The sequence below is a fragment of the Eleutherodactylus coqui genome, chromosome 8 (genome assembly GCF_035609145.1).
Source record: "Eleutherodactylus coqui strain aEleCoq1 chromosome 8, aEleCoq1.hap1, whole genome shotgun sequence".
NCBI lineage: Eukaryota > Metazoa > Chordata > Amphibia > Anura > Eleutherodactylidae > Eleutherodactylus > Eleutherodactylus coqui.
Window position 1 is genome coordinate 177,641,208 of NC_089844.1, and position 25,066 is coordinate 177,666,273.

A 25,066-nucleotide genomic window follows, 5' to 3' on the forward strand; every position below is an offset into this window, starting at 1 on the left:
TGGCTGGCACCGTGTGAGGGGTGCGCTGTGGCTGGCACCGTGTGAGGGGTGCGCTGTGGCTGGCACCGTGTGAGGGGTGCGCTGTGGCTGGCACCGTGTGAGGGGTGCGTTGTGGCTGGCACCGTGTGAGGGGTGCGTTGTGGCTGGCACCGTGTGAGGGGTGCGCTGTGGCTGGCACTATGCAAGAGTTTCACTGTTGTAGGCACTGTGTGAGGGGTGCCCTGTGGTTTGCACTGTGTGAGGAGTTGGCACTGTGGCACTGTGTGAGGGGTGCACTGTGTAAGAGGTGCACTGCATGAGGGGTGCACTGTGTTGAGCACTGTGTGAGGGATGCACTATGGCTAGCACTGTGTGTGACTTGCACTGTGGCTGGCACTGTGTGAGGGATGTACTGTCGCTGGCACTGTGTGATGGGTGCCCTGTGCTAGGCACTGTGTGATGGGTGCCCTGTGCTAGGCACTGTGTGAGGGGTGCCCTGTGGTAGGCACTGTGTGAGGGGTTGGCTCTGTGACTGGCAGTGTGGGAGGTGTGCGCCGTGGCCGGCACTGTGTGAGGGGCGCGCCGCGGCCGCCACTGTGTGAGGGGCGCGCCGCGGCCGCCACTGTGTGAGGGGCGCGCCGCGGCCGCCACTGTGTGAGGGGCGCGCCGCGGCCGCCACTGTGTGAGGGGCGCGCCGCGGCCGCCACTGTGTGAGGGGCGCGCCGCGGCCGCCACTGTGTGAGGGGCGCGCCGCGGCCGCCACTGTGTGAGGGGCGCGCCGCGGCCGCCACTGTGTGAGGGGCGCGCCGCGGCCGCCACTGTGTGAGGGGCGCGCCGCGGCCGCCACTGTGTGAGGGGCGCGCCGCGGCCGCCACTGTGTGAGGGGCGCGCCGCGGCCGCCACTGTGTGAGGGGCGCGCCGCGGCCGCCACTGTGTGAGGGGCGCGCCGCGGCCGCCTCTGTGTGAGGGGCGCGCCGCGGCCGCCTCTGTGTGAGGGGCGCGCCGCGGCCGCCTCTGTGTGAGGGGCGCGCCGCGGCCGCCTCTGTGTGAGGGGCGCGCCGCGGCCGCCTCTGTGTGAGGGGCGCGCCGCGGCCGCCTCTGTGTGAGGGGCGCGCCGCGGCCGCCTCTGTGTGAGGGGCGCGCCGCGGCCGCCACTGTGTGAGGGGCGCGCCGCGGCCGCCACTGTGTGAGGGGCGCGCCGCGGCCGCCACTGTGTGAGGGGCGCGCCGCGGCCGCCACTGTGTGAGGGGCGCGCCGCGGCCGCCACTGTGTGAGGGGCGCGCCGCGGCCGCCACTGTGTGAGGGGCGCGCCGCGGCCGCCACTGTGTGAGGGGCGCGCCGCGGCCGCCACTGTGTGAGGGGCGCGCCGCGGCCGCCACTGTGTGAGGGGCGCGCCGCGGCCGCCACTGTGTGAGGGGCGCGCCGCGGCCGCCACTGTGTGAGGGGCGCGCCGCGGCCGCCACTGTGTGAGGGGCGCGCCGCGGCCGCCACTGTGTGAGGGGCGCGCCGCGGCCGCCACTGTGTGAGGGGCGCGCCGCGGCCGCCACTGTGTGAGGGGCGCGCCGCGGCCGCCACTGTGTGAGGGGCGCGCCGCGGCCGCCACTGTGTGAGGGGCGCGCCGCGGCCGCCACTGTGTGAGGGGCGCGCCGCGGCCGCCACTGTGTGAGGGGCGCGCCGCGGCCGCCCCTGTGTGAGGGGCGCGCCGCGGCCGCCCCTGTGTGAGGGGCGCGCCGCGGCCGCCCCTGTGTGAGGGGCGCGCCGCGGCCGCCCCTGTGTGAGGGGCGCGCCGCGGCCGGCCCTGTGTGAGGGGCGCGCCGCGGCCGGCCCTGTGTGAGGGGCGCGCCGCGGCCGGCCCTGTGTGAGGGGCGCGCCGCGGCCGGCCCTGTGTGAGGGGCGCGCCGCGGCCGGCCCTGTGTGAGGGGCGCGCCGCGGCCGGCCCTGTGTGAGGGGCGCGCCGCGGCCGGCCCTGTGTGAGGGGCGCGCCGCGGCCGGCCCTGTGTGAGGGGCGCGCCGCGGCCGGCCCTGTGTGAGGGGCGCGCCGCGGCCGGCCCTGTGTGAGGGGCGCGCCGCGGCCGGCCCTGTGTGAGGGGCGCGCCGCGGCCGGCCCTGTGTGAGGGGCGCGCCGCGGCCGGCCCTGTGTGAGGGGCGCGCCGCGGCCGGCCCTGTGTGAGGGGCGCGCCGCGGCCGGCCCTGTGTGAGGGGCGCGCCGCGGCCGGCCCTGTGTGAGGGGCGCGCCGCGGCCGGCCCTGTGTGAGGGGCGCGCCGCGGCCGGCCCTGTGTGAGGGGCGCGCCGCGGCCGGCCCTGTGTGAGGGGCGCGCCGCGGCCGGCCCTGTGTGTTTTGTACCCTCTTGGTTACACTGTTAGTACAAAGTTCACCTGCTGCATTATGGATTATGGATTAATCAGTGACTGACATGAAGTTCTCAGCTGATGTCACCTTCTGATGTCATTAGCTGATACTTATTACACATGATAGATAGTAACAGAGTATTATGTTCCTCAGGTGGATTGTCCTGTATGATTCTCCCGTCTTCCATCTATGTCACATTTTCTTCAGGTAAGTCTAGTTTTGTATATCTCTCTGCAGCTTCCTACTCATTTTCTACACACGGAGCAGTCATTATATCTTACCTGTCATTATCACACAGTTCTTCAGAAATGACTTTAGTTTTTCTCTTTCGGGATCTGACGGAATATGTTCAGCACTGGAGAAATAAATATAAAATGGTTATTAACAAATAAGAGCCCCCAGGAATTCACCAGTGTGACGGGGAGGATAAGTTACCTGAAGATGCTTTTAGATGTAACGATAATCCTTAAAAAAAACCTGTTCAAACTAGCAAAAGTGAACAGTAGGTTATAATAGATAAATCGCCAGGTCCTGATGGAATACGCACCTGTGTTTTAAGGGAATTAAATAATGTGATAGACAGGCTGTTTCTTATATTTAAGGACTCTATAGTGATGGGGTATATTCCATTGGATTGGTGCCTAGCCAATGTGGTGCTGATATTCAAAAAGGGGTCAAAAAGTGAACCTGGATCAACTAGGGGGTGGAAATAGGCTGAATTAGATGGACATTGTCTTCATTCAGCCTAATATACTATGTTACTATGTCACAGGCCAGTAAGACTTAAGCCCCATTTACACGGGACGAATGTCGAGCAAACGATGTCCGACACTTGCCCCTGGATATACTCGCTTCTGTGATGCTGCACAGGAGTGAGTATCGCTTACTTGCAGTGAGGTGGCTGGAGGAGATTTCGCTCCTTGCTCTTCCCTGCCCCTCTCCATTCTCTTAACATAGCGGCTGTTGAGTACTGAACAGCTGCTATTTACACTGAACTCTCATCGTTCAGCTCATCGTCCATCGTTTATGTTGCACAAAGGATGGACAATGATCATTCAGTGTAAACAACAACCATTCACTAATGAACACCCCCTGTGTTAAGTGAATTGAAAGGGGTGGGGGAGAATGAGGAGAGAAATCTCCAGCTGCCCCACAGCGAGCCAATGATAGTCGCTGCTGTGCAGCACCGTAGTGAGTATGTGCGGGGACGAGTGTCATGCATTGTTTGCCCAGCAGTCATGCCGTATAAATGGGGCTTTACTTTTTTGTGGGTAAAATGTGTGAAGGGTTTCTAAGAGATGCCATCCCAAGTGATCTCAAGAAAAATAGCTGTATAACTATATATCATCATGGGTTTATGAGAGATCTCTCCTGTCAAAGCAGCCTGATCAGAGGAGGTAAGTTCTAGACTGCACTGGGGTCATTTAATGGAGTCTGCACACAGGTGTGCAGCAGTCTCACAACCAGGTTCCCCCCCTTTAAAAAAATTGTAGCTGCTTTATTTACTTATCAGCATCGCTGTATAAGGGCTTGTTTTTTGCGGGAGGAGTTATATTTTTCAATAGCACTATTTAATGTACCATATAAAGTACTGAAAACTTAAAAAAAATTCTAAGTGCAAGGAAATGGGAAAAAAATGAAATTCCGCCATCTTTCGGTACATCTTGCTTCTACGGCGCAATAACTGCAACAGGAATGACCTGATAACTTTATTCTATGGATCAGTACGATTACTACGATACCAAACTTATATCGTTTTTTTTTCTGAACTACTTGTATTTTTTTTTTCAAAGATATTTAATTTTTTTAAATCATTTTCTGGCACAATAGCTTTTTTACTTTTCCGTTGACATAGTTGTGTGAGGGCTCATTTTGTGCGTGACATCCTGTATTTTGTGTTGGCATCATTTTGGAATACAACTTTTTGATCGCTTTTTATTTCATTTTTTTTCTTGGAAACAGAGTGACCAAAAAAAGCACATGTCAGTTATTTGTTTTCTGATGACCTTCATCGTGTGTGAAAATAATGCATCACTTTAATAGATCGGACTTTTAAGGACGCAGCGATATCAAATATGTATTTTTGATTTATTATTTAGATTATTTTATTACTTTTTTTAATAATTAGCACGACGTTATTGATCTTGTTACGTTTTTTTTTTTTAGTTTCCACAGGGCACAACAACTAGAGATGCTTTGATCGTTCCTACAGTAAGATGTAATGCTATAGCATTACAACATACTGCAATCTGACAGGCAGTCTATCAAACCACCCCACGGGCATGGCTTGATAGGCATTCTGCCATGACAGCCATGGGGCCTTTTAGAAGGCCCCCGGTTGCCATGACACCCACATGGCTCCCTGCGATCTGATCGCCGGGGTGGGGGGCCTACGGGACACCCGAACATCGATTGGGGGATTTAAATGCCGCTGTCAGAATTGACAGTGGCATTTAAAGGCTTAACAGTCCTGATGAGCCGCATGGCTTATCAGGGCTGTTGTCGCTGGGTGTCAGCTGTAAGGAACAGCTGCAGGACATAAAAATACTATAGGGCTGTCACTAAGGGGTAAAGGCCCCCAAAATAATTACCTCTTTGTGATTAGCTGCTTCATCTATTTGCTTCAGTTACAGATTTTCAGTGGCTTCTGTTATATTTGGTGTCTATAGAAAACCCTATAAGCGTTTTATTGTTTTCTCGTCCGTATCATTGGGGGCCACAGCCTAGACCATGGGATATAGCCACTGCCACTAGGAGGCGACACTAAGCACAAGTGTTAGCTCCCCCCACTGGCTATATTCCCCCTGCAAGCACTCAGCTAATTAGTCTTTAGCTTAGTGTCTGCAAGGAGGTAGACGAGGCTACATGCGGGAATTTGGGGAGTTGGGGCTTTTCCCTGGCTTTCCCGGCCTCCCGGGGAAGACGCCGGCAGAGGGTGTCTCCACCACTCTGCGGTGTCTTACCCAGAGAAGAAAAAGGGGCCCCGACCCTGCCTTGTGCATTCGCGTCAGAGGCCCGCCAGCTATAGGGTCCCCCCTCCTTGGAGTGGCGCTTCCCAAAGGACTGACGCCAAGGGGGGAAACCCTGCTGGAACAGACGACATATGGGCAGAGCAGGACCCGTTCCTTTCTCCCCTGGCATCTGGCATTAAGGCAGTTACAGTACCTCGGGCTGCGGTGTGTCTGGAGCTCCGGAGCCCTTGGAGGTGGCAGCACAGCGCGGCAGTAGTGGGCCGGGGTCAGCGGCTGATGTAGTGCACGGAGGCTTCCCCAGCACAGCAGAGGAGCAAGCGCGGCATCCCGGGGGGCGGGGCGCTGGCGCACGGCCGCCGCAAGGGAGACTGAGCACTTCCGGGTTGCGGCCCGAGCCTCCGGGGCAGGCCATGCCCCCTCCGCGCGGGAAGATTGAAAGGAGCTGCCAGGAAACAGTATGGCCGCTCCTGTGAGAAGGCATCTGCTTGTGCAGCAGCCAGCTTGTGCCTCATATCGCAGACCGAGCCCCAGCAGCAGCAGCAGTCGTCCCAGCAGCACCCAGCCGCAAAAGCAGCAGCAGTACAGAGACTACCATCACTACCTTCCTGTGGCAGCAGAGCCTGTGTTGCCACAGCATCGGATAGCACCGGCCGCTGCCAGCCAAGCAGTTGCAAGATTTTTCTTGTCAAGGTACCGCAGTTCCGAAACGGACGCCGGCAGAGACGCCAGATGCAGTCCAGTATCAGCGTGGTCAGCAGCAGCCTGCCCAGGATAACACCAGCGCCGTTTATCGTGACTGGTTCCACGTCAGCACCTGAGGGCCATTACACGCCAGGATCCAGAGGCTCCAGCTGGACGAGGGGTGACAGCTGCAAGACCGGGTAAGCCCTGCCTAGGCGGCACTACCGCGGGTTCTCCTCCCACCCCCCCCTGCAGGTACTCGCCCTCAGCAGTACGGGTACCCTCCTTTTTTGGGTAGAGGTCCCCAGTTCAATACGCCATGTCTGACCCCAGATCTGAGGGTTCCAGCCCGGCCAAGGGGAGGGTTAAATATTATGCATGCACCTTGTGCAATACCAAGTTTGCTTGCGGTCAAGGGGATCCCCGCTGCGCAAAATGTACTCCGATGCGCCCAGCGCCAGGGACAACGGTGCCCCCCGCTGCCCCTGTAGAGCAAGGGACTGAACCGGAATGGGCCAGGTCATTGGCCGCAGCGGTCTCTGGCTTAGCCAGTTCGTCGGCAGCGATTCTATGTCGTCTAGAATCCGGCTCTGAGGTATCCTCTCCGGAATACGCGCTGGGGAGATCACGCAAGAGATGGAGATCCCGCAGTAGAGAGGACACCTCCCGTAGGCACCGTCATGCTAGAAAGTCTCCTAGGCCCTCCAGGTCCCGCCGGTACAGAGACTCTCAGCATGGCTCCCAGGGCTCTAGGGAGTCCGTGCGGATGTACCACCGGTCCAGGCATTCGTCTCGGTCCAGATACTCGGCAAGGCCGGCCCGAGTCCACCCAGACTCCCCCTGGGCTTCATGCTCCGGGGCATCCCAGAGCACGGCCCGAACACGACGGCCTCAGTCGTCGGTAGGAGAGAGTAGTGGCTCGGAGGAGGGTGAGCGTTCTGGGGTCTCGTCCTTGTCTGACCTGGACGATGAGTAGGTTTCACGGCTAGCTACCCTAATGGACAGTCTGGTGATAGCCGTAAAAGAGACACTGCAGGTGTCAGAAGAGCCCGTGGAGGGAATCCCAGCTACAGTAATCATTTAAACGCCAGAAAAGGCCATGACAGGTGTTCCTGGATCACCAGGATTTGCGGATGTCGTGAAGGAGTGGCAAAACCCAGACAAAAGGTTTAAGCACCCGGGAAAAACCTGGGAGGTCACATACCCGTTTCCAGGGAACCTAGTGAAAAGATGGTCAGCACCCCCAGTAGTGGATCCACCAGTGTCGCGGCTGTCCAGGAGCATGGCGCTACCAGCAGCCGAGGTCGCGGCATTACCAAACACACAGGAAAGAAAGCTTGACACGTTAGCAAAGTCGGCTTTTCAGTCTGCGTGTACGGCACTGCAACCCATTTTTGCAGCCGCATGGGTAATCAAGGCTTCGGTGGCTTGGGCTAAACAACTTCTGAAGGATATCCTGGCAGGAGCCCCACCCAGCGAGTTGGTGGAGGCCACGGATAATATTATACAAGCAGGCAAATTCGTGTGCGCAGCAGAATTGGACGGAGCGAAATTTGTGGCCCGGGCATCCACCGCATCAATTGCAACACGGCGGACCCTCTGGTTGAAAGGGTGGTCGGCAGATGCAGCGTCCAAGATGGTCCTTACGAAGTTACCCTTCGAGGGCGATAGGCTCTTCGGAGCCAGATTGGACGACTTAATCAAGGATGCCACAGGCGGCAAAAGTACTTCACTACCGCAAATGCCTGTAAGGAAGCAAAAAGTCCCATCAAAGAAAAGGCCGTTTTTTCGATGCTTTTGGCGGTTCATGTCCCGGCCGGTCACAGGTCAGTGGCCCCAACCCAGAAGGGCCCCTACGGATCAGGGGAAGGGCCTCGCATTTAAGGCAAGACCGACCTGGTGGTCCCGGCCAGGAACCATCAGGGGCTCTGGCCCAAAGAGCACGGCATGAGTCTCCGCCCCCACCCAGCATAACCAGGGTGGGGGGGCTGGCTCTCCCTCTTCGGGAGATGTGGTGGATCCACGTGACCGATGCATGGGTACGGGAGATCGTGGCGGTCGGGTACTCGATCGAGTTCACGACTCTACCACAAGATTCCTTTCTCAGGTCCAGGGTGCCAGCAACTCCGAAAGGAGTGGCCAAATTACAGCTGGCAGTGGAGAACCTGCTGGCACAGGGGGTAGTGAAACCAGTGCTGACCACGCAAAGAAAATTAGATTTCTATTCAAACCTCTTTTTAGTGCCCAAAAAAGACGTCCGGGTCAGGCCAGTACTGGACCTAAGACGGCTGAATCGGTATGTCCGGATAAGGCATTTTCGGATGGAGTCCCTCAAATCCGTGATGGCCTCCATGGAGCCAGGGGAATTTTTGTCCTCGGTGGACATTAGGGACGCATATCTTCATATTCCCATCCGGGAAGCGCACCAGAGGTTTCCACGCTTCGAGGCACTAGGGAGACACTTCCAGTTCACAGCCCTACCATTTGGCCTCTCAACGTCCCCAAGGGTGTTTATGAAAGTCCTGGTAGCAGTAATGGCACTTCTCCACACAAGAGGCATAGTGGCCATACCATATTTAGACGATCTACTGATAAAAGGGGCGTAGTGGAACAGCAATCTCGAGAGTCTACAGATCACGATAGACTCTGGAGGAGTTCGGCTGGATAATAAACCGTGACAAATCCTGCCTGGTGCCAGCGCAACGGCTGGAGTTTCTGGGGATGGTGTTCAATACCAAACTACACCAGATTCAGCTACCCTGGGACAAAGGGGAGAAACTTCGTCACAGCGTCAGAGCTCTGATGAAGGGAAAACCAGTTATCGTCAGGCAATGCATGAGGGTGCTAGGCCAGATGGTAGCAGCCTTCTAGGCCGTGCCATTTGAACAGTTCCGGTCAAGGGCCTTCCAGCACATGATCCTGTCACACTGGAACAAGTCCTTGTTGTCGCTGGACCATCAAATTCGGGTAACCCCCCGGGTCCGAGAGAGACCGAACTGGTGGCTGAAACCCGGGAGGCTTCACACGGGTCGAACGTTGGGCCCAAACCATTGGGTCATAGTGACCACGGATTCCAGCCGCTCAGGCTGGGGTGGAACGCTGGGGAGCCAGTCCACGCAGGGACTGTGGTCTCAGACAGAGGCAAGGCTGCCAATCGATGTCCAGGAACTGCGAGCCATACGCCTGAGGCTCAAACACTTCAGAACAAGCCTCAAAGGGAAAGACGTGCGAATACAAACAGACAATGCAACAGCAGTAGCATATGTCAATCACCAAGGGGGCACGCGAAGCACAGGGGCAATGAGCGAGGCAGCCGGCATACTCAGTTGGGCAGAGAACCATCTATGATCCATCTCAGTAGTGTACATTCCGGGCATGGACAACTGGGTGGCAGACTTCCTCATTCGGGAGACGCTGGATCCCGGCGAGTGGGGGTTACACCCAGACGTCTTCCAAGCGATCTGTCAGAGATGGGGCACGCCGGATGTAGACCTGATGGCATCCCAGATAAATTACAAAGTCCGTCCATTTGTGGCCCAGTCCCGAGACCCGCAGGCGGCAGCAGCAGATGCGCTAACCATCCCATGGGGAGGTTTCAGGCTCCTGTATATTTTTCCTCCGTTGCCTCTCATCCCAAGGGTGTTAAGGAAAGTCAAAAGGGAAGGACGACCAGTGATATTGATAGCACCAGACTGGCCGAGAAGAAGTTGGTACGCGAGCATCGTGAAACTTCTGTCCGGCGTGCTGTGGCAGCTGCCGAAGCGAGCGGATCTTCTGTCCCAAGGACTCCTCTTCCTCCCGGATTCCAAGTCGCTACGTTTGGCGGCCTGGCCGTTGAAACCGAGATATTGAAGCGTCAAGGCTTCTCGGACAGTGTTAGAACAATGATTCAAGCCAGGAAACCGGCTTCATCGGCAATTTCCGGGTTTGGAGACGGTTCTTTGGCTGGTGTAAAGATCGGCACATACAGCCCATGCAGTTTTCGCTAGCAAATATCTTGGCATTCTTGCAGTCGGGCCTCGAGGCAGGGCTGAAACTGGGCTCACTAAGGGGCCAGATATCAGCACTTGCAGTACTTTTCCAGAGGCTGGTTGCGAGTAGGCTGGTGGTGCGGACTTTTCTCCAGGGAGTCGTCCATGTGTCTCCACTGTTCAGGCCACCCTCTCAGGCTTGGGACCTTAATCTGGTTTTGGAAGCGATGCTGGCTCACCCATTTGAGCCCCTGAGAGAAATCCCTCTGCGGCTATTATCCTAGAAAGTGGTGTTCCTGGTTGCGATTACCTCAATTCGAAGTCTCCGAGTTGGCGGCCCTGTCAGTAGAGCCACCATACATGACGTTCCATCAGGACAAGGTGGTGTTGAGGCCGGCAGCAGGGTTCCTCACAAAGGTGGTGTCACCCTTTCACATCAATGAAGAGATCATTCTACCCTCTTTCTGTCCGACACCGGTACACACGAGGGAGAAAGAGGTGCACCGCTTGGACCTGGTGAGGGCATTGAAAATTTACGTGAAAAGAACCCGAGAGTTCCGGCGGACGGATACTCTTTTCGTAATTCCGGAGGGGCCCCGCAAGGGCTCTGAAGCTTCCAAGGGAACCATTTCAAAATGAGTAAGAGCCTTGATAACGGAGGCGTACCACGCTTCAGGGCGCTCGCCGCCCTTCCGGATTACAGCCCACTCCACACGGGCGGTGGGGGCCTCCTGGGCGGTTCGCCACGGGGCTTTGGCGCTACAGGTATGTAAGGCAGCTACTTGGACCTCCTTACATACGTTCTCAAAATTCTATAAGGTTCACACGTCTGCATCTTCAGACGCCGCTCTCGGCCGGAAGATTTTGCAGGCGGCGGTCCACTGATCGCTTGTTTCGGTCAAACTTGTAAATAGCCCACCCTATTCTGTTTTTTGGGACTGCTTGTTGACGTCCCATGGTCTAGGCTGTGGCCCCCAATGATACGGACGAGAAACGGATATTTTTGGTATAACTTACCGTAAAATCTCTCGTCGTGTTCATTGGGGGACACAGCACCCACCCCTTTGATTTAAAGAGCGGTTGCTGGAACTTTCTGTTCTTCGGTCATATATGGCGTAAAATAAAGGCCAGAGACGACATATGTTGCATATCTATGAAAATGTATTGTTTGATGTCGTACTCACTGGTTGCTCCTACTGCTTGCATACAGACTAATTAGCTGAGTACCTGCAGGGGGATATAGCCAGTGGGAGGAGCTAACACTTGTGCTTAGTGTCGCCTCCTAGTGGCAGTGGCTATATCCCATGGTCTAGGCTGTGTCCCCCAATGAACGCGACGAGAAAGTGATTTTACGGTAAGTTATACCCAAAATATCCGTTTTCCCTTCATGTATTTCCACCCATAGAGACTCCACGTGTTTATCTCCCTCCCATTTATTGTCCTGTAATCTGGGCTTTATACAGGATTTTACATAAAGACAAACCCCTCTCCTCTTCATATTTTACAAACCCTTCTGAACAGATTGTAACCCTGTAAGTTCACCGCCCAATTATGACTTTCATCTAACCAGGTCTCTGTTATTCCCACTATGTTGTAGTTTTCCTCAGACATTATTACTTCTAGTTCATCTACTTTATTAGTCAGACTTCTAGCTTTAGTCACCATACAGTTTAGAAGGTTTTGGTTATTTTTTATATTACGTTTATCCCTATTAACTGTTCTGCCAGTTCTAGCTTTACTAACCCCTCCCACTGCTCCGCCCACATTCCCATTACTTAGTCCCAGGTCACTATCTACACCGTCTACCTTCCTATCCCTATGGTTGTCATCATCCAAGTCCCTAGTTTAAACACTCCTCCAACATTCTAACCATCTTATTCCCCAGCACAGATACCCCCTCCCCATTAAGATGCAGCCCATCCCTATGGTATAACCTGTAGCCAACAGCAAAGTCATCCCAGTTCTCCATGAAACCAAACCTCTCCTTCCTACAGAACTCTGAAGCCACTGGGTATCACACAACTGAAAGAAGCAGTCCAAAACCAAAAAACATGGAGGGAGGGAGCCTCTAGGGTTGCCGAGGGTCATGAATGACTAAATGGCTAACAACAACAACAAAGAACATCCAATGCACCATTTGTACATTTTTATGTTATCAAAAATGACCTTCCCTAATATTGTCCTCCAAAGATTTCGGTTGTGGTTTTTCAATTGAGTACCCAAATGCAGAATTCCTGGTTTAAGAGCGAATGAAATATGGTGGGGGCCCGTGGTGAACATTTGCACCCAGGCCCAATAGCCTGTTGCTACGGTTCTAGATGTGGTCCTATTACTCTGTATTTGTGACCCCTTACCTGCATATTAGGATGGGGACAATGAAGTCGGAGTAGTTTGGGTTCAGATCCGCATGTACCACCCTTTTCATCATGGTTGTGAAGTTATCCATCCAGGTCACCCTCTCACCGATGGGGATGAAGTTTCCTGTAAAGAGTCAAATACACAGTAGGTGACTATGTCCCGGTTATATTCTTAGTCCAGGCTTCTACTAGGTTCAGTTCTGGCTGAGCGGCTGCAGGTGAAAGTGAAAGGGTATAACACCCAAATGTAGACGGGAAAGAGGGACAACATAGTGATACCCCCACTGATGCTATGAGTAAGAACTGTTGTGCGGGTTCACTGAAAGGCTCTTGGATTTGGAGTGCTGCCTAAGCCTTCTATGTGTGTGATACAAGGACTTTGGAACAAGTCTGATCGGCCATGTGCCAACCTATACTATGGAATTATCCAGTGCTACCTTTCCCTATATATGCTATATATGACAAGATCTCCACTTGTGATAAGGAAATTTTGAATTTCTGTTTTAGATATTATTTTCTCATGAAGTGGTTCTCTGTATTCATCATTTATACCTGTGGTCAATAGTTCCTCCATGTACCATCACTATACCCTCTGCATGTCACCTCTATCGTAGAATGCATTGCAGGGTGTAATAAGATAAACTTTACAATTCTGTATTCATATTAATGTATTTAGTGTTTACTCACCGAGTTGAGCATAAATTTCTGCTCTCTCAAAGCTTTCCATGGCGGAGAAGCCCCTGTTGTCCACGATGGTGATGTTCTCGGTGAGCTTGTAGGCTTTCCTTATCCTAGTCTTGGCTCCGTCATCCTGAATGTGTCCAGGCTCAGCATGTTCTATAAATTCTTCTCCATCATCAATGATGTACTTACAGGAGTTAATGAAGGAGGATTTCCCATGACCAGTGAGACCAAAGAGCTGCAGGAGAACCCGGTTGTATCCCTGATTACAGTAAGGCCCATCATCCAGACTAAAGTTAAGGATATATTTTTGTAGCTCAACGTTGTCCATTTCTTATCGGCAGTTCTCTCTTCTTCCCTCTTGTCTTTATGTTCAGTGTCCTTTGAGTATAAAGCATCAGCTTTCATCTACGCACTTCTTTATGCCTCCACAGCTGAAATACTTTCACTTTTATATTCATTGAGGGCGTTTATAGGAAGCTGAAAACAAAATTTCCAGCAATAGCAGCACTTCATAAATCTGGCCAGTTCTCAGCATCTGAGTGATCCTTTTATCTGCATTCACTGGGATTGTAAGGAGCGCGAACTGGACACTTGGCATTTAGCAGTATTTGACCTACAGTTCTATCATTTATTCATGGTTATCTATCTTTTAATAGTGTTTAAAGGGATAGTGCTCGGACGATGTATATAAAATGGAGTAGAAAATGGAATAAATAGAAGGTGGGACTCACCCAAAAGTTTGCAGTTTTAACCCTATGCATAGGGCCAGCCGCAAACTAAGATTGCGTCCCAGAGACGATACTTTGAATTCAAATGCTTCAAATCCCAGTGTTTCCCAGATCCACCTCAGGTGGAGAGCAAGACCATCAGACACTAGACAGCAATGAATAGCAATCCAGGGGTAGACATATAAGTAGAAAAAAATGATCAGATTCTCATGGTATACAGAGCAAAAAAGATGGCACATACTATTGGGGGAGATCTCTCTCCAGGAAAACCTCCCATAGATGACTTCAGGTCAAAATAGAAATACTTGATCCAGAAGATTAAATGAAAAAAGTTTAATGCTCTAAAACTTCACAAACCGTATAAAGAATTATAAAACCTTGGGCTCAAAGAGAAAACCATAGACTCAAAATGCAACGGGTTTCGGGACTGCTCTGAGCCCCTTTCTGAAGCATATAACACTGTGAAAAAGGCATGCTTTTATAAGAAAAGTAATTAGTAGAAAATGGGGCGTATTGGCGTCGTCAGCGGAAATGCCCCCCACACTTCAAACAGACAGGTACAGTGTTATTATATTTCATTGAGATTGTTGAGATATATATTAATATAGCCTGATATACCCGGCTTCGCCTGAGTTAATTTGGTACTGGTGTTTGTCTGTTGTTCACATGGAAAATCTTATGAAGTCGTGGTTACTTTAGAGTTACCGGGGAAAAAACTTGTTCACCATTTTGCATAGTTCTCTGCGTTACCCAGGAAACACCACGTGGAGGTAACCATGCGAAGTTTCCTTTATATAAAATGACATCAGGAAGTGAGAGACTTAGATTCTGTACATAAAATTTGGACGCTAATTCTTTTGCGCTTAGAATTGAATAATCGAGTTAAAACCCATTAGCTTTTCCTATTTATGACATAATCAATGCTCGTGCCAAATTTCATGTTTCTATGACATTGGGAAGTGAGACATTTAGATTATGTATGTAAAATTTTGACACATTCTTTGGCGCTTAGAATTGAATAATCGAGGTGGAACCTATTAACTTTTCCTATTTATGACATAGTCAATGCTCGTGCCAAATTTCATGTTTCTATCTCATTGGGAAGCGAGAAAATTGGACGCGCGGACGCGCGGACGCGCGGGCGGACGCGCGGGCGGACGCGCGGGCGGGCGGGCTGACTGTCTGACTGTCTGACTTGGGACCTATTATTATTTTCCCCATGACAGCATACGCTGGAGGTTGCTCACCTGCTGACCTGAAGGGACAGGAAGAGGCAGAGTATAAAAAGCACCTCCCCTCCACCAACACCAGTGTTTTTCCTGTCCCTTTAGGACAGCAACGGCAGAGCTCCAGCAACGCTGTCCCATGCCGGAGGAGGACTTACCGGCGAAGCGGCGGCGTGGTTTTTCGGGCAGCCCCGGCAAACCCAGTGGGAAGGACCCCATCTGGGAGCTTTCCGGGGACTACGTGGGCCGGAGTCCAAGTACGGGCTGCCGGCACCACTGCGGCCGTCATTTCGGGCGGCGGCCGCCATCTCCGGTGGGCCGGGGTCCAAGTACGGGCTGCCGACACCACTGCGGCCGTCATTTCGGCGGCGGCCGCCATCTCCGGGTCCAGGGCCGACAGGAGCGCTCCAGGGGGCGTGGTTTCGTACAGCGCGGTGACGTTGGACACTCCGCAAAGGGGGCGTGGCCTGGCGCGGCCGGCGCCAAATTCAAAAATCTGCTGCCCCTGCATCAGCTGGTGGTGTTTCTCCACGCTAAGGAACGATCCTAAGCACAGGAAGCGTTCCTGCAAGGTGCAAGATGTCGGCCAGAGAGGACCCAGAGACCCTCCAAACTGTAAGTGGTCCGGTGGACCAACCTACACCTGCACTACATACACTTCCCGACTAACAGAGTTTCCCTTGTCTTACAGGACAGGGATACTCAAAAACCGAGGGAGGCTAGACGAAGGAGTAAAAAATGTCCAGTATGTCTAACCAAACTCGACGACTCCTGCACAAAAACGTTATGCGCTACCTGCTCCGCAAAAGTTATGCAGGAGGAAAAAGCTTCCCTTATGGCCGAAATTCGGTCAGTCGTCCGAGAAGAAGTGCAGTCCTCTCTCTCGGACCTCCAACCTGGGCCTTCCGGGGTTACACGCAGGTCGGTTCCGGCAGTGTCTGAGTCTGACTCCGACATAGCGGAAAATGTGGATTTTGACGGGGAAGTGACGCAGGAGGACAAGAAATATCTTTTCTCTACCTCAGACATGGATCAACTGCTAAAAGCTGTACGCAGAACCATGCAGGTGGAGGAAGATGTGCAGCAACCCCGCACAGTCCAGGAGGATATGTTCGCGGGGTTACTCCCGCAACCAAAATCTTCATTCCCCGTAAACGCCACACTCAAGCAGCTGATTCTAAATGAGTGGGAGAGCGTGGATCAGGCTCCGCTAATCCCCAGGGAATTTAAAGAACGCCTGTTATTTCCGGGAGATGAAGTGTCCTTTTTGGACGAGATACCTAAAGTCGATGCTGCAATTGCCATGGTATCCAGAAAGTCCGGATTGCCCTTTGAGGATACGTCCCACTTAAAGGACCCGTTGGACCATAAGGTGGACACAACCATGCGTAAAGCCTGGTCTACCTCCGGTCTCGTCATGAAATCTAACATCGCGGCCACTTCCGTGGCTCGTTCCATGGCAATCTGGTTGGACCAATTCGCAGCCCTAGTCGACCAAAAAGCCCCTAGGGAGGAGTTCGCAAGTGGCATCCCTCTGCTGCGAATGGCAACAGGGTTTCTGGCGGATGCTTCAATGGAAACAGTCCGCCTCGGAGCCCGCATGGCAGCACTATCGAACACCGCCAGAAGGGCAGTGTGGGTGAAAGAGTGGTCGGGGGACGCAGCGTCCAAAAATAGGCTATGTACCCTACCGTTCCGGGGCGGGCGTATATTCGGACCAGACCTGGATCGTCTGCTGGAGAAAGCAGCTGACAAGAGTCACGGACTGCCTGCCACCAGACCACCCAAGAGACCCTTCACCCCTCATCCCTCGTCTACGTACGCCGGGAAGGGGAAGACCGGAAGATGGTCTTATCCAAAGGACGGAAGGGGTAAGACTTTAACTTTTGTCCCTCAGCCCATACTTTCGGGCCCGGTAGGGGGTAGACTGGCTCGCTGTTCCAATAGCTGGCGTAGTATTACAACTAACGAGTGGGTACTGCACCTAGTGGCGGAGGGGTACAGGATCGAGCTACTATCCCGCCCCCCGGACAGGTTTATGATAACCCCAACCCAGTCTCCAGGCCTAGAACAGGCTCTGTTGGAGGGCGTACGGAACCTGCAGGGTCTTGGCGCGGTTATCCCGGTCCCTGAGAAGGAACAGGGAAAAGGTTTCTATTCCCCCCTCTTTCTGGTTCCCAAACCAGACGGCTCCCACCGCACCATTATCAATCTAAAACAACTGAATAAATTCATTGAATATAGGAGATTCAAAATGGAAACCATTAGAACTGCAACTCCTCTAATTGCCAGGGATAACGTAATGGCTACAATAGACCTTAAGGATGCCTATTTTCATATCCCTATTTACGCCAACTCACAAAAGTTCCTGAGGTTTGCGCTGAGGGTGGAGGGGGAAATCCGCCACTTCCAGTTCGTCTGCCTACCATTTGGAATCTCCTCGGCTCCGCGAATTTTTTCCAAGGTCGTGATGGAAATGGTGGCCTTCTTACGAAATCAGGGTGTCATGATCATCCCCTACTTAGACGACTTCCTGTTGGTGGCAGATTCCCCGTCTACCCTGAGATCACACTTGGAGTCCACATTGCAATTATTTAAGGAGCTTGGCTGGATTATTAACGAGTCAAAATCCAACATGGAGCCAGAAACCAGGAAGAAATTCCTGGGTGTCATCCTGGATTCCAGTCTACAAAATTCGTCCCTTCCTCCCCTAAGAAAACATCTCAACATAGAGGAATGTTCCAACCTCTATAAAAAACAGAGTAACGATAAGGGACGCAATGCGGATCCTGGGACTAATGACTTCGTGCATCGGCGTGGTCCCCTGGGCCCAGTTCCACAGTCGCGGACTCCAGTCACTAATTCTCCAGAATTGGGACAAGTTGCAGGCTTCGCTTGATCAGACAATCCCTATTCCTGCGGAAGCCAGAGCTTCACTCCGTTGGTGGGTGTCGTCGGACAACCTGTCTCAGGCATCCGATTGGAATTTGGACCCGGCTGTAATAATCACAACCGATGCCAGCGCCAAAGGGTGGGGGGCCCACTTTGAAGGCGGTTATGTACAGGGGGCCTGGGACGTTCACGAGAAAGCTAGCTCATCGAACTTTAGGGAGCTTAAAGCTGTATGGAAATCCCTGCGTAGCCTGCAAACACGGTTAGTGGCGAAACATGTGAGGATCTTCTCAGACAATATGACAACAGTATCACTCATTCGCCACCAGGGTACCACCAGGAATCCTCCACTACAACGACTGGCGGGGCGGATCCTTCAATGGGCGGAAGGCACAACAAAGTCCCTATCGGCCTTTCATATAAGAGGAGCCGAGAACTCAGCCGCGGACTTTTTAAGCAGAAGGAAAGTGGACCCAGGAGAGTGGGAACTCCATCCAGAGGTGTTCAGCCTTCTTGTGGAGAAGTGGGGGGTACCAGAAGTAGACCTCTTTGCGTCAAGCGCAAACACCAAATGCCGGCTTTTCTTTTCCAGAGGCGCAGAGAAACAGGCCTTGGGCACGGACGCTCTCTCTCACCCCTGGGATTGGGACCTAGCGTATGCCTTTCCCCCTCTACCACTAATCCCGCTTCTGCTAAGGAAATTACTGCAGTCAACCCTAACAGTAATTTTTGTAGCACCATATTGGCCCAAAAGACCGTGGTTCCCCCTCCTGAGATCCCTGTCAGTGGGAGAGCCCTTCCACCTTCCAGCAAGACCGGACCTACTATCGCAGGGCCCTCTTCTTTACCCGGAAGTTCACAAGTTCAGGCTTACGGCCTGGAGCTTGAGCGGGTAAAGTTCCTAGGGAAAGGTCTTTCCCCTAATGTTATTTCCACCATTAGCGAGAGCCTTAAACCCTCGACACACAAAATCTACTCCAAAGTCTGGAAAAAATTTTCGGAGTGGTTAGGCCAGGACATCCAGCAGCTGGATCAGCCAGACGTACGTAAAATCTTAGATTTTCTCCAGGCGGGCCTGGATAAAGGTTTGAGTCCGAATACACTCAAAGTCCAAATTGCGGCTTTGGGGGCATTCTTCGATCTCGCGCTGGCGGAGCACAGGTGGATTAGGAGATTTCTTAGAGGGGCGAGCAGATTACATCCATTCACACGGCCCACGGCACCACCCTGGGATCTAACCATAGTCCTTCAGGCCTTATGCGACCCCCCCCATTCGAACCGATTACGGATCTATCCATCGCCTGGTTGACATACAAGGTAGCCCTGCTTGTGGCAGTTACGTCGGCCAGACGCGTGGGGGAAATCCAGGCCCTCTCATGAAGGGCCCCATATATGACTATCCACCCGGACAAAATAGTTTTTTCTTTAGACCCATCCTTCCAGCCTAAAGTATTGTCAGATTTCCACAGGGGCCAACCAATAATTATTCCAGCCTTTTGCCAAAATTTCAAAAATGCAAAAGAACAAAATCTCCATAATATAGACGTCAAAAGAGCGGTACTAGCGTACCTTGAGGCAACGGAAAGTTTCAGGAAGTCTGACAAACTTTTCGTTCAATTTCAGGGGCAGGCCAAAGGAAAGGCCGCTTCTAAAGATGCGATCGCCAGGTGGCTCAGGAGAGCCATCCAGGAGGCTTACAAGGCCAAGGGCATCCCCCCTCCAGAAGGATTGAAGGCCCACTCAACGAGAGCGGTGGCATCCTCTTGGGCGGAGAGAGCGCACACGTCGATTGAGCAAATCTGTAACGCAGCCACATGGACTTCAGGCCATACTTTCATCAAACATTATAGGCTGGACTTTAAATATAGTCAGGACGCATCCTTCGGTAGGAAGGTGCTCCAAGCCGTAATCCCTCCCTAAAAAGCCCATGCCACTTATTTGGTATTCCTCCAGCGTATGCTGTCATGATGTCATGGGGAAAACGGGAATTTTTTCTTACCGATAATTCCCTTTCTGGAAGACATCATGACAGCATACGGGCTTTCCCCCCCCCCCCCCCCTTACCAACATGGTTACCCTAGTTTGTCCAACACATGAGGTAATGTGTATGCTTTAACTTTGTTTTCTGAGGTGTGTGATGTCAATAAAAACACACCTTCTGGTTAAATAGCTGGTCACTGTGGTCATTTGGAACGCACTGGTGTTGGTGGAGGGGAGGTGCTTTTTATACTCTGCCTCTTCCTGTCCCTTCAGGTCAGCAGGTGAGCAACCTCCAGCGTATGCTGTCATGATGTCTTCCAGAAAGGGAATTATCGGTAAGAAAAAATTCCCGTTTTTTCCTATTTATGACATAATCAATGCTCGTGCCAAAGTTCAAGTTTCTATGACATTGGGAAGTGAGAAAATTAAATTCCGTACGTAAAACGTGAACGCTAATTCTTTGGTGCTTAGAATTGAATAATCGAGTTGGGACCTATTAACTTTTCCTATTTATGACATAATCAATGCTTGTGCCAAATTTCAAGTTTCTATGGCATCGGGAAATTAGAGAATTAGATTACGTACATAAAATTTGGACGCTAATTATTTTGCGCTAGAATTGAATATTCGAGTACGGACCCATTAACTTTTCCTGTTTATGACATAATCAATGCTCGTGCCAAATTTCAAGTTTCTATGACATGAGGAAGTGAGAGATTTACATTCCGTACATAAAATTTGGACGCTAATTGTTTTGCGCTTAGAATTGAATAATCGAGTTGGGACCCATTAGATTCTCCTATTTATGACATAATCTATGCTCATGCCCAATTTCATGTTTCTACGACATCGGGAAGTTTGAGAATTAGTGGTGGGTCGGTGAGTGGGTCGGTGAGTGGGTCGGTGAGTGGGTCGGTGAGTGGGTCGGTGAGTGGGTCGGTGAGTGGGTGAGTGGGTCAGTCTAATTTTCTCACTTCCCAATGTGATAGAAACATGAAATTTGGCACGAGCATTGATTGTCATAAATAGGAAAAGCTAATGAGTCCCAACTCAATTATTCAATTCTAAGCGCAAAAGAATTAGCGTCCACATTTTACGTACGGAGCCTATTTCTCTCACTTCCCAATGTAATAGAAACTTGAAATTTGGCACGAGCATTGATTACGTCATAAATAGGAAAAGTTCTTGGGTCCCAACTCGATTATTCAATTCTAAGCGCCAAAGAATTAGCGTCCATGTTTTAAGTACGGAATTTAATTTTCTCACTTCCCAATGTCATAGAAACTTGAACTTTGGCACGAGCATTGATTATGTCATAAATAGGAAAAAATAATAGGTCTCAACTCGATTATTCAATTCTAAGTACAAAAGAATGAGCGTCCAAATTTTATGTACGGAACTTAATTTTCTCACTTCCCAATGTCATAGAAACTTGAACTTTGGCACAAGCATTGATTATGTCATAAATAGGAAAAAATAATAGGTCTCAACTCAATTATTCAATTCTAAGTACAAAAGAATGAGCGTCCAAATTTTATGTAAGGAATCTAATTCTCTCACTTTCTGATGTCATCTATATATAAAAACGAATGCATGTATGTCTGTCTTCGCAGCAACGCACGATGGGTAAGCTAGTCTATATATATAAAATTGAATGTATGCGTGTGTCTGTGTGTGTGTTTGTCCTTTATGCGCTACTACACCATTCATCCGATCGCCATGAAACTTTGGGGAAGTTGTTGAGTACACTCCTGGGAAGATTATAGGCATAGTACAGCTATCCTACGATAAATGGCGCACGTGCGAGCGTCGTTGACAGTTACGCCCCTCCCCCCCACGTACATCGTTCGATTTCCATCACTGCCACTAATTTTCTCGCTTCCCAATGTCATAGAAACTTGAAATTTGGCATGAGCATTGATTATGTCATAAATAGGAAAAGTTAGTGGGTCCCAACTCGATTATTCAATTCTAAGCGCCAAAGAATTAGCGTCCAAATTTTACGTACGGAATCAAATTTTCTCGCTTCCCAATGTCATAGAAACGTGAAATTTGGCACGGGCATTGAATATGTCATAAATAGGAAACGCTAATTGGTCCCAACTCGATTATTCAATTCTATGCGCTAAAGAATTAGCGTCCAAATTTTACGTACGGAATCAAATTCTCTCGCTTCCCAATGCGTGTTCAACTACAAAATGATGCATCCGCCGAACTTTTCGCAAGACAATTCCTGGATATTGAGAATGCTGATGTAAAATGAAAGCTGTGCTGTGATTGGTTGCTATATATTATACCGCTGAGGTAAAATGAATGCTGCGCTGTGATTCGTTGCTATTTTTTATATTGCTGAGGCAGAATAAAAGTTGCGCTGTGATTGGTTGTTATTTCTCTTACTGCTGACGTAACATGAAAGCTGCACTGTGATTGGATGTTATATATTATAAAGCTGAGGTAACATGAAAGCTGCTCTGTGATTAGTTGTTATATATTACACCACTGAGGTAACCTAAAAAAGCTGTGCTGTGATTGGTTGTTATCTAGATATATAAAAACAAATGTCTGTCTGTCTGTCTTCGCAGCAACGCGCGACGGGTAAGCTAGTCTATATATATAAAATTGAATGTATGCGTGTGTGTCTGTGTGTCTGTCTGTCTGTCCGTCCGTTTGTCCTTGATGCGCTACTACACCATTCATCGGAGCGCAATGAAACTTTGGGAAGTTGTTGAGTACACTCCTGGGAAGATTACTGGCATAGTACATCTATGCTATGATAAATGGCGCGTGTGCGAGCGTCGTCGACAGTTACGCCCCCAACACGTAGATCGTTCGATTTCCATCATTGCCACTAATTCTCTCACTTCCCCATGTCGTAGAAACATGAAATTTAGCACGAGCATTGATTATGTCATAAATAGCAAAAGCTAATGAGTCCAAACTCGATTCTTCAATTCTAAGCGCAAAAATTAGCGTCCAAATTTTACATACGGAATCTAATTCTCTCACTTTCCAATGTCATAGAAACTTGAAATTTGGCATGAGCATTGATTGTCATAAATAGGAAAAGTTAATGGGTCCCAACTCAATTATTCATTTCTAAGCGCCAAAGAATTAGCGTCCAAATTTTACGTACGGAATCTAATTTTCTCACTTCCCAAAGTCATAGAAACTTGAAATTTGGCACGAGCATTGAATGTCATAAATAGGAAAGGCTAATGGGTCCCAACTTGATTATTCAATTCTAAGCGCCAAAGAATTAGCGTCCAAATTGTACGTACGGAATCTAATTTTCTCACTTCCCAATGTCATAGAAACTTGAAATTTGGCAGGAGCATTGATTGTCATAAATAGGAAAAGCTAATGGGTCCCAACTCCATTTTTTTATTCTAAGCGCAAAATAATTAGCGTCCAAATTTTACGTACGGAATCTATTTCTCTCACTTCCTGATGTCATCTATATTTAAAAACGAATGCATGTATGTCTGTCTTCGCAGCAACGCGCGACGGGTAAGCTAGTAATCTATAAAATACTACTAAGTGTACAATAAAGGCATGCGGTTTGGTGATATCCTCCGAGCAGCTAGACCCAGCTAATCCCAGCAATCTTCCCACTTACAGTGACTCTTTGCTCTTCCCAGAATGCACAGGTAATATGGAAATGATCTTCCTGCAGCTCCAATCTCTGGTTTGGCGATGTCCTCCGAGCAGCTAGAACCGTCTAATCCCAGCAATCTTCCCGCTTACAGTGATTCTTTGCTTTCTTGCTCTCCTTCTAGGTATGGGGGATAGCCGGCCCAGCTGTTCACGGGTCCTATGAATAAGCCAGTTGTCTTTGTGATGCCAGTGCCCCATTAAAGGGGTTGTCCCGAGGCAGCAAGTGGGTCTATACACTTCTGCATGGCCATAATAATGCACTTTGTAATGTACATTGTGCATTAATTATGAGCCATACAGAAGTTATAAAAAGTTTTATACTTACCTGCTCCGTTGCTGGCGTCCTCGTCTCCATGGTGCCGACTAATTTTCGCCCTCCGATGGCCAAATTAGCCGCGCTTGCGCAGTCCGGGTCTTCTCCTCTTCTCTATGGGGCTCCGTGTAGCTCCGTGTAGCTCCGCCCCGTCACGTGCCGATTCCAGCCAATCAGGAGGCTGGAATCGGCAATGGACCGCACAGAAGCCCTGCGGTCCATGAAGACAGAGGATCCCGGCGGCCATCTTCAGCAGGTGAGTATGAAGACGCCGGACCGCCGGGATTCAGGTAAGCGCTGTGCGGGTGGGTTTTTTAACCCCTGCATCGGGGTTGTCTCGCGCCGAACGGGGGGGGGGGGGGGTTTAAAAAAAAAAAAACCCGTTTCGGCGCGGGACATCTCCTTTAATAGTCAACAGTAAAATGAGAAACTCTCCATAACTGGAGGCACGCGGTTTTTCTCTTAACTTAGAAATTCAAAAATACAGTTCCAATTCATGGCATTAACAGTCTCAAAGATAAGATATGCAAAACATTTTTTGAAGATTCTTCCCTCAGCAAGTTTATATTCAGAAGTTACTCTCATTTTACGTATCTGCAGTCCAAGTTATCTGTCGGTCCTTGGCAGTAGTGCTCCTGATAATAACTAGGCACCATTTGCAAAACGTTCCTATTCTCCATTAAATCCACGTTCCCCAAATTCTCAATCGCTGTAGTTAATTTAGGTATTGCACCGCAGCATAGCACTTACGGGACTCTCCGCATGTATGCATGAGCAGACTGTGATGCTTACGTGTGATGGCATGACGCTGCTATATCCGCAAGACTGAGTTCTCGCACATGCGCAGACTGTCCCTAATATGTCCTTATGACAGGGAGATTCTCATACATGCACACAGCAACCCTATACACGCCGGCCACAACATAGAGCATGGTGGTGGATGGATGCCGGAAGAGTTACCATGACGATCCACAGGTGATTTGATACCAAGGTGTCTTGATGGCATGTGTTCCTTGGCTGATGTATCTGACTAATTAGTGTTGGGTGTGTATAAAATGTATGTCTTGTGTAGTGTTTGGTAGCTTGCCAAAGATTCCTGTATGAGGAATCGAAATGTCATGTGTTTGGCTATGGAAGAATAAAGAACTCCCTTGGGGGATTTATTGGATGCTGTTAGAGATCTCCTTTCATCCTGTCTGTAGACATTAACCCTTATGTAACCTTAATACACCTAACACCACACAGTTTACCACATTGAACAGTACAAAAGGTACAAAC

At 50.7% G+C, this 25,066-nt stretch overlaps 1 protein-coding gene across 1 annotated transcript in view; it reads right to left on the reverse strand.

Moving 5' to 3' along the window:
* LOC136577706 (uncharacterized) overlaps nucleotides 1–23,551 on the reverse strand; it is a 41,464-nt gene extending 17,913 nt beyond the window's left edge. Inside the window, exons 1-4 of the mRNA XM_066577624.1 lie at nucleotides 23,438–23,551; nucleotides 12,999–13,373; nucleotides 12,309–12,435; nucleotides 2,612–2,685 (exon numbers count right to left, since the gene is read on the reverse strand). Coding sequence (XP_066433721.1) covers nucleotides 2,612–2,685; nucleotides 12,309–12,435; nucleotides 12,999–13,323 — 526 coding nt within the window. The 5' untranslated portion in view covers nucleotides 13,324–13,373; nucleotides 23,438–23,551. The remainder of the gene's footprint in view (nucleotides 1–2,611; nucleotides 2,686–12,308; nucleotides 12,436–12,998; nucleotides 13,374–23,437) is intronic.
* Between the last annotated feature and the right edge of the window lie 1,515 nt (nucleotides 23,552–25,066).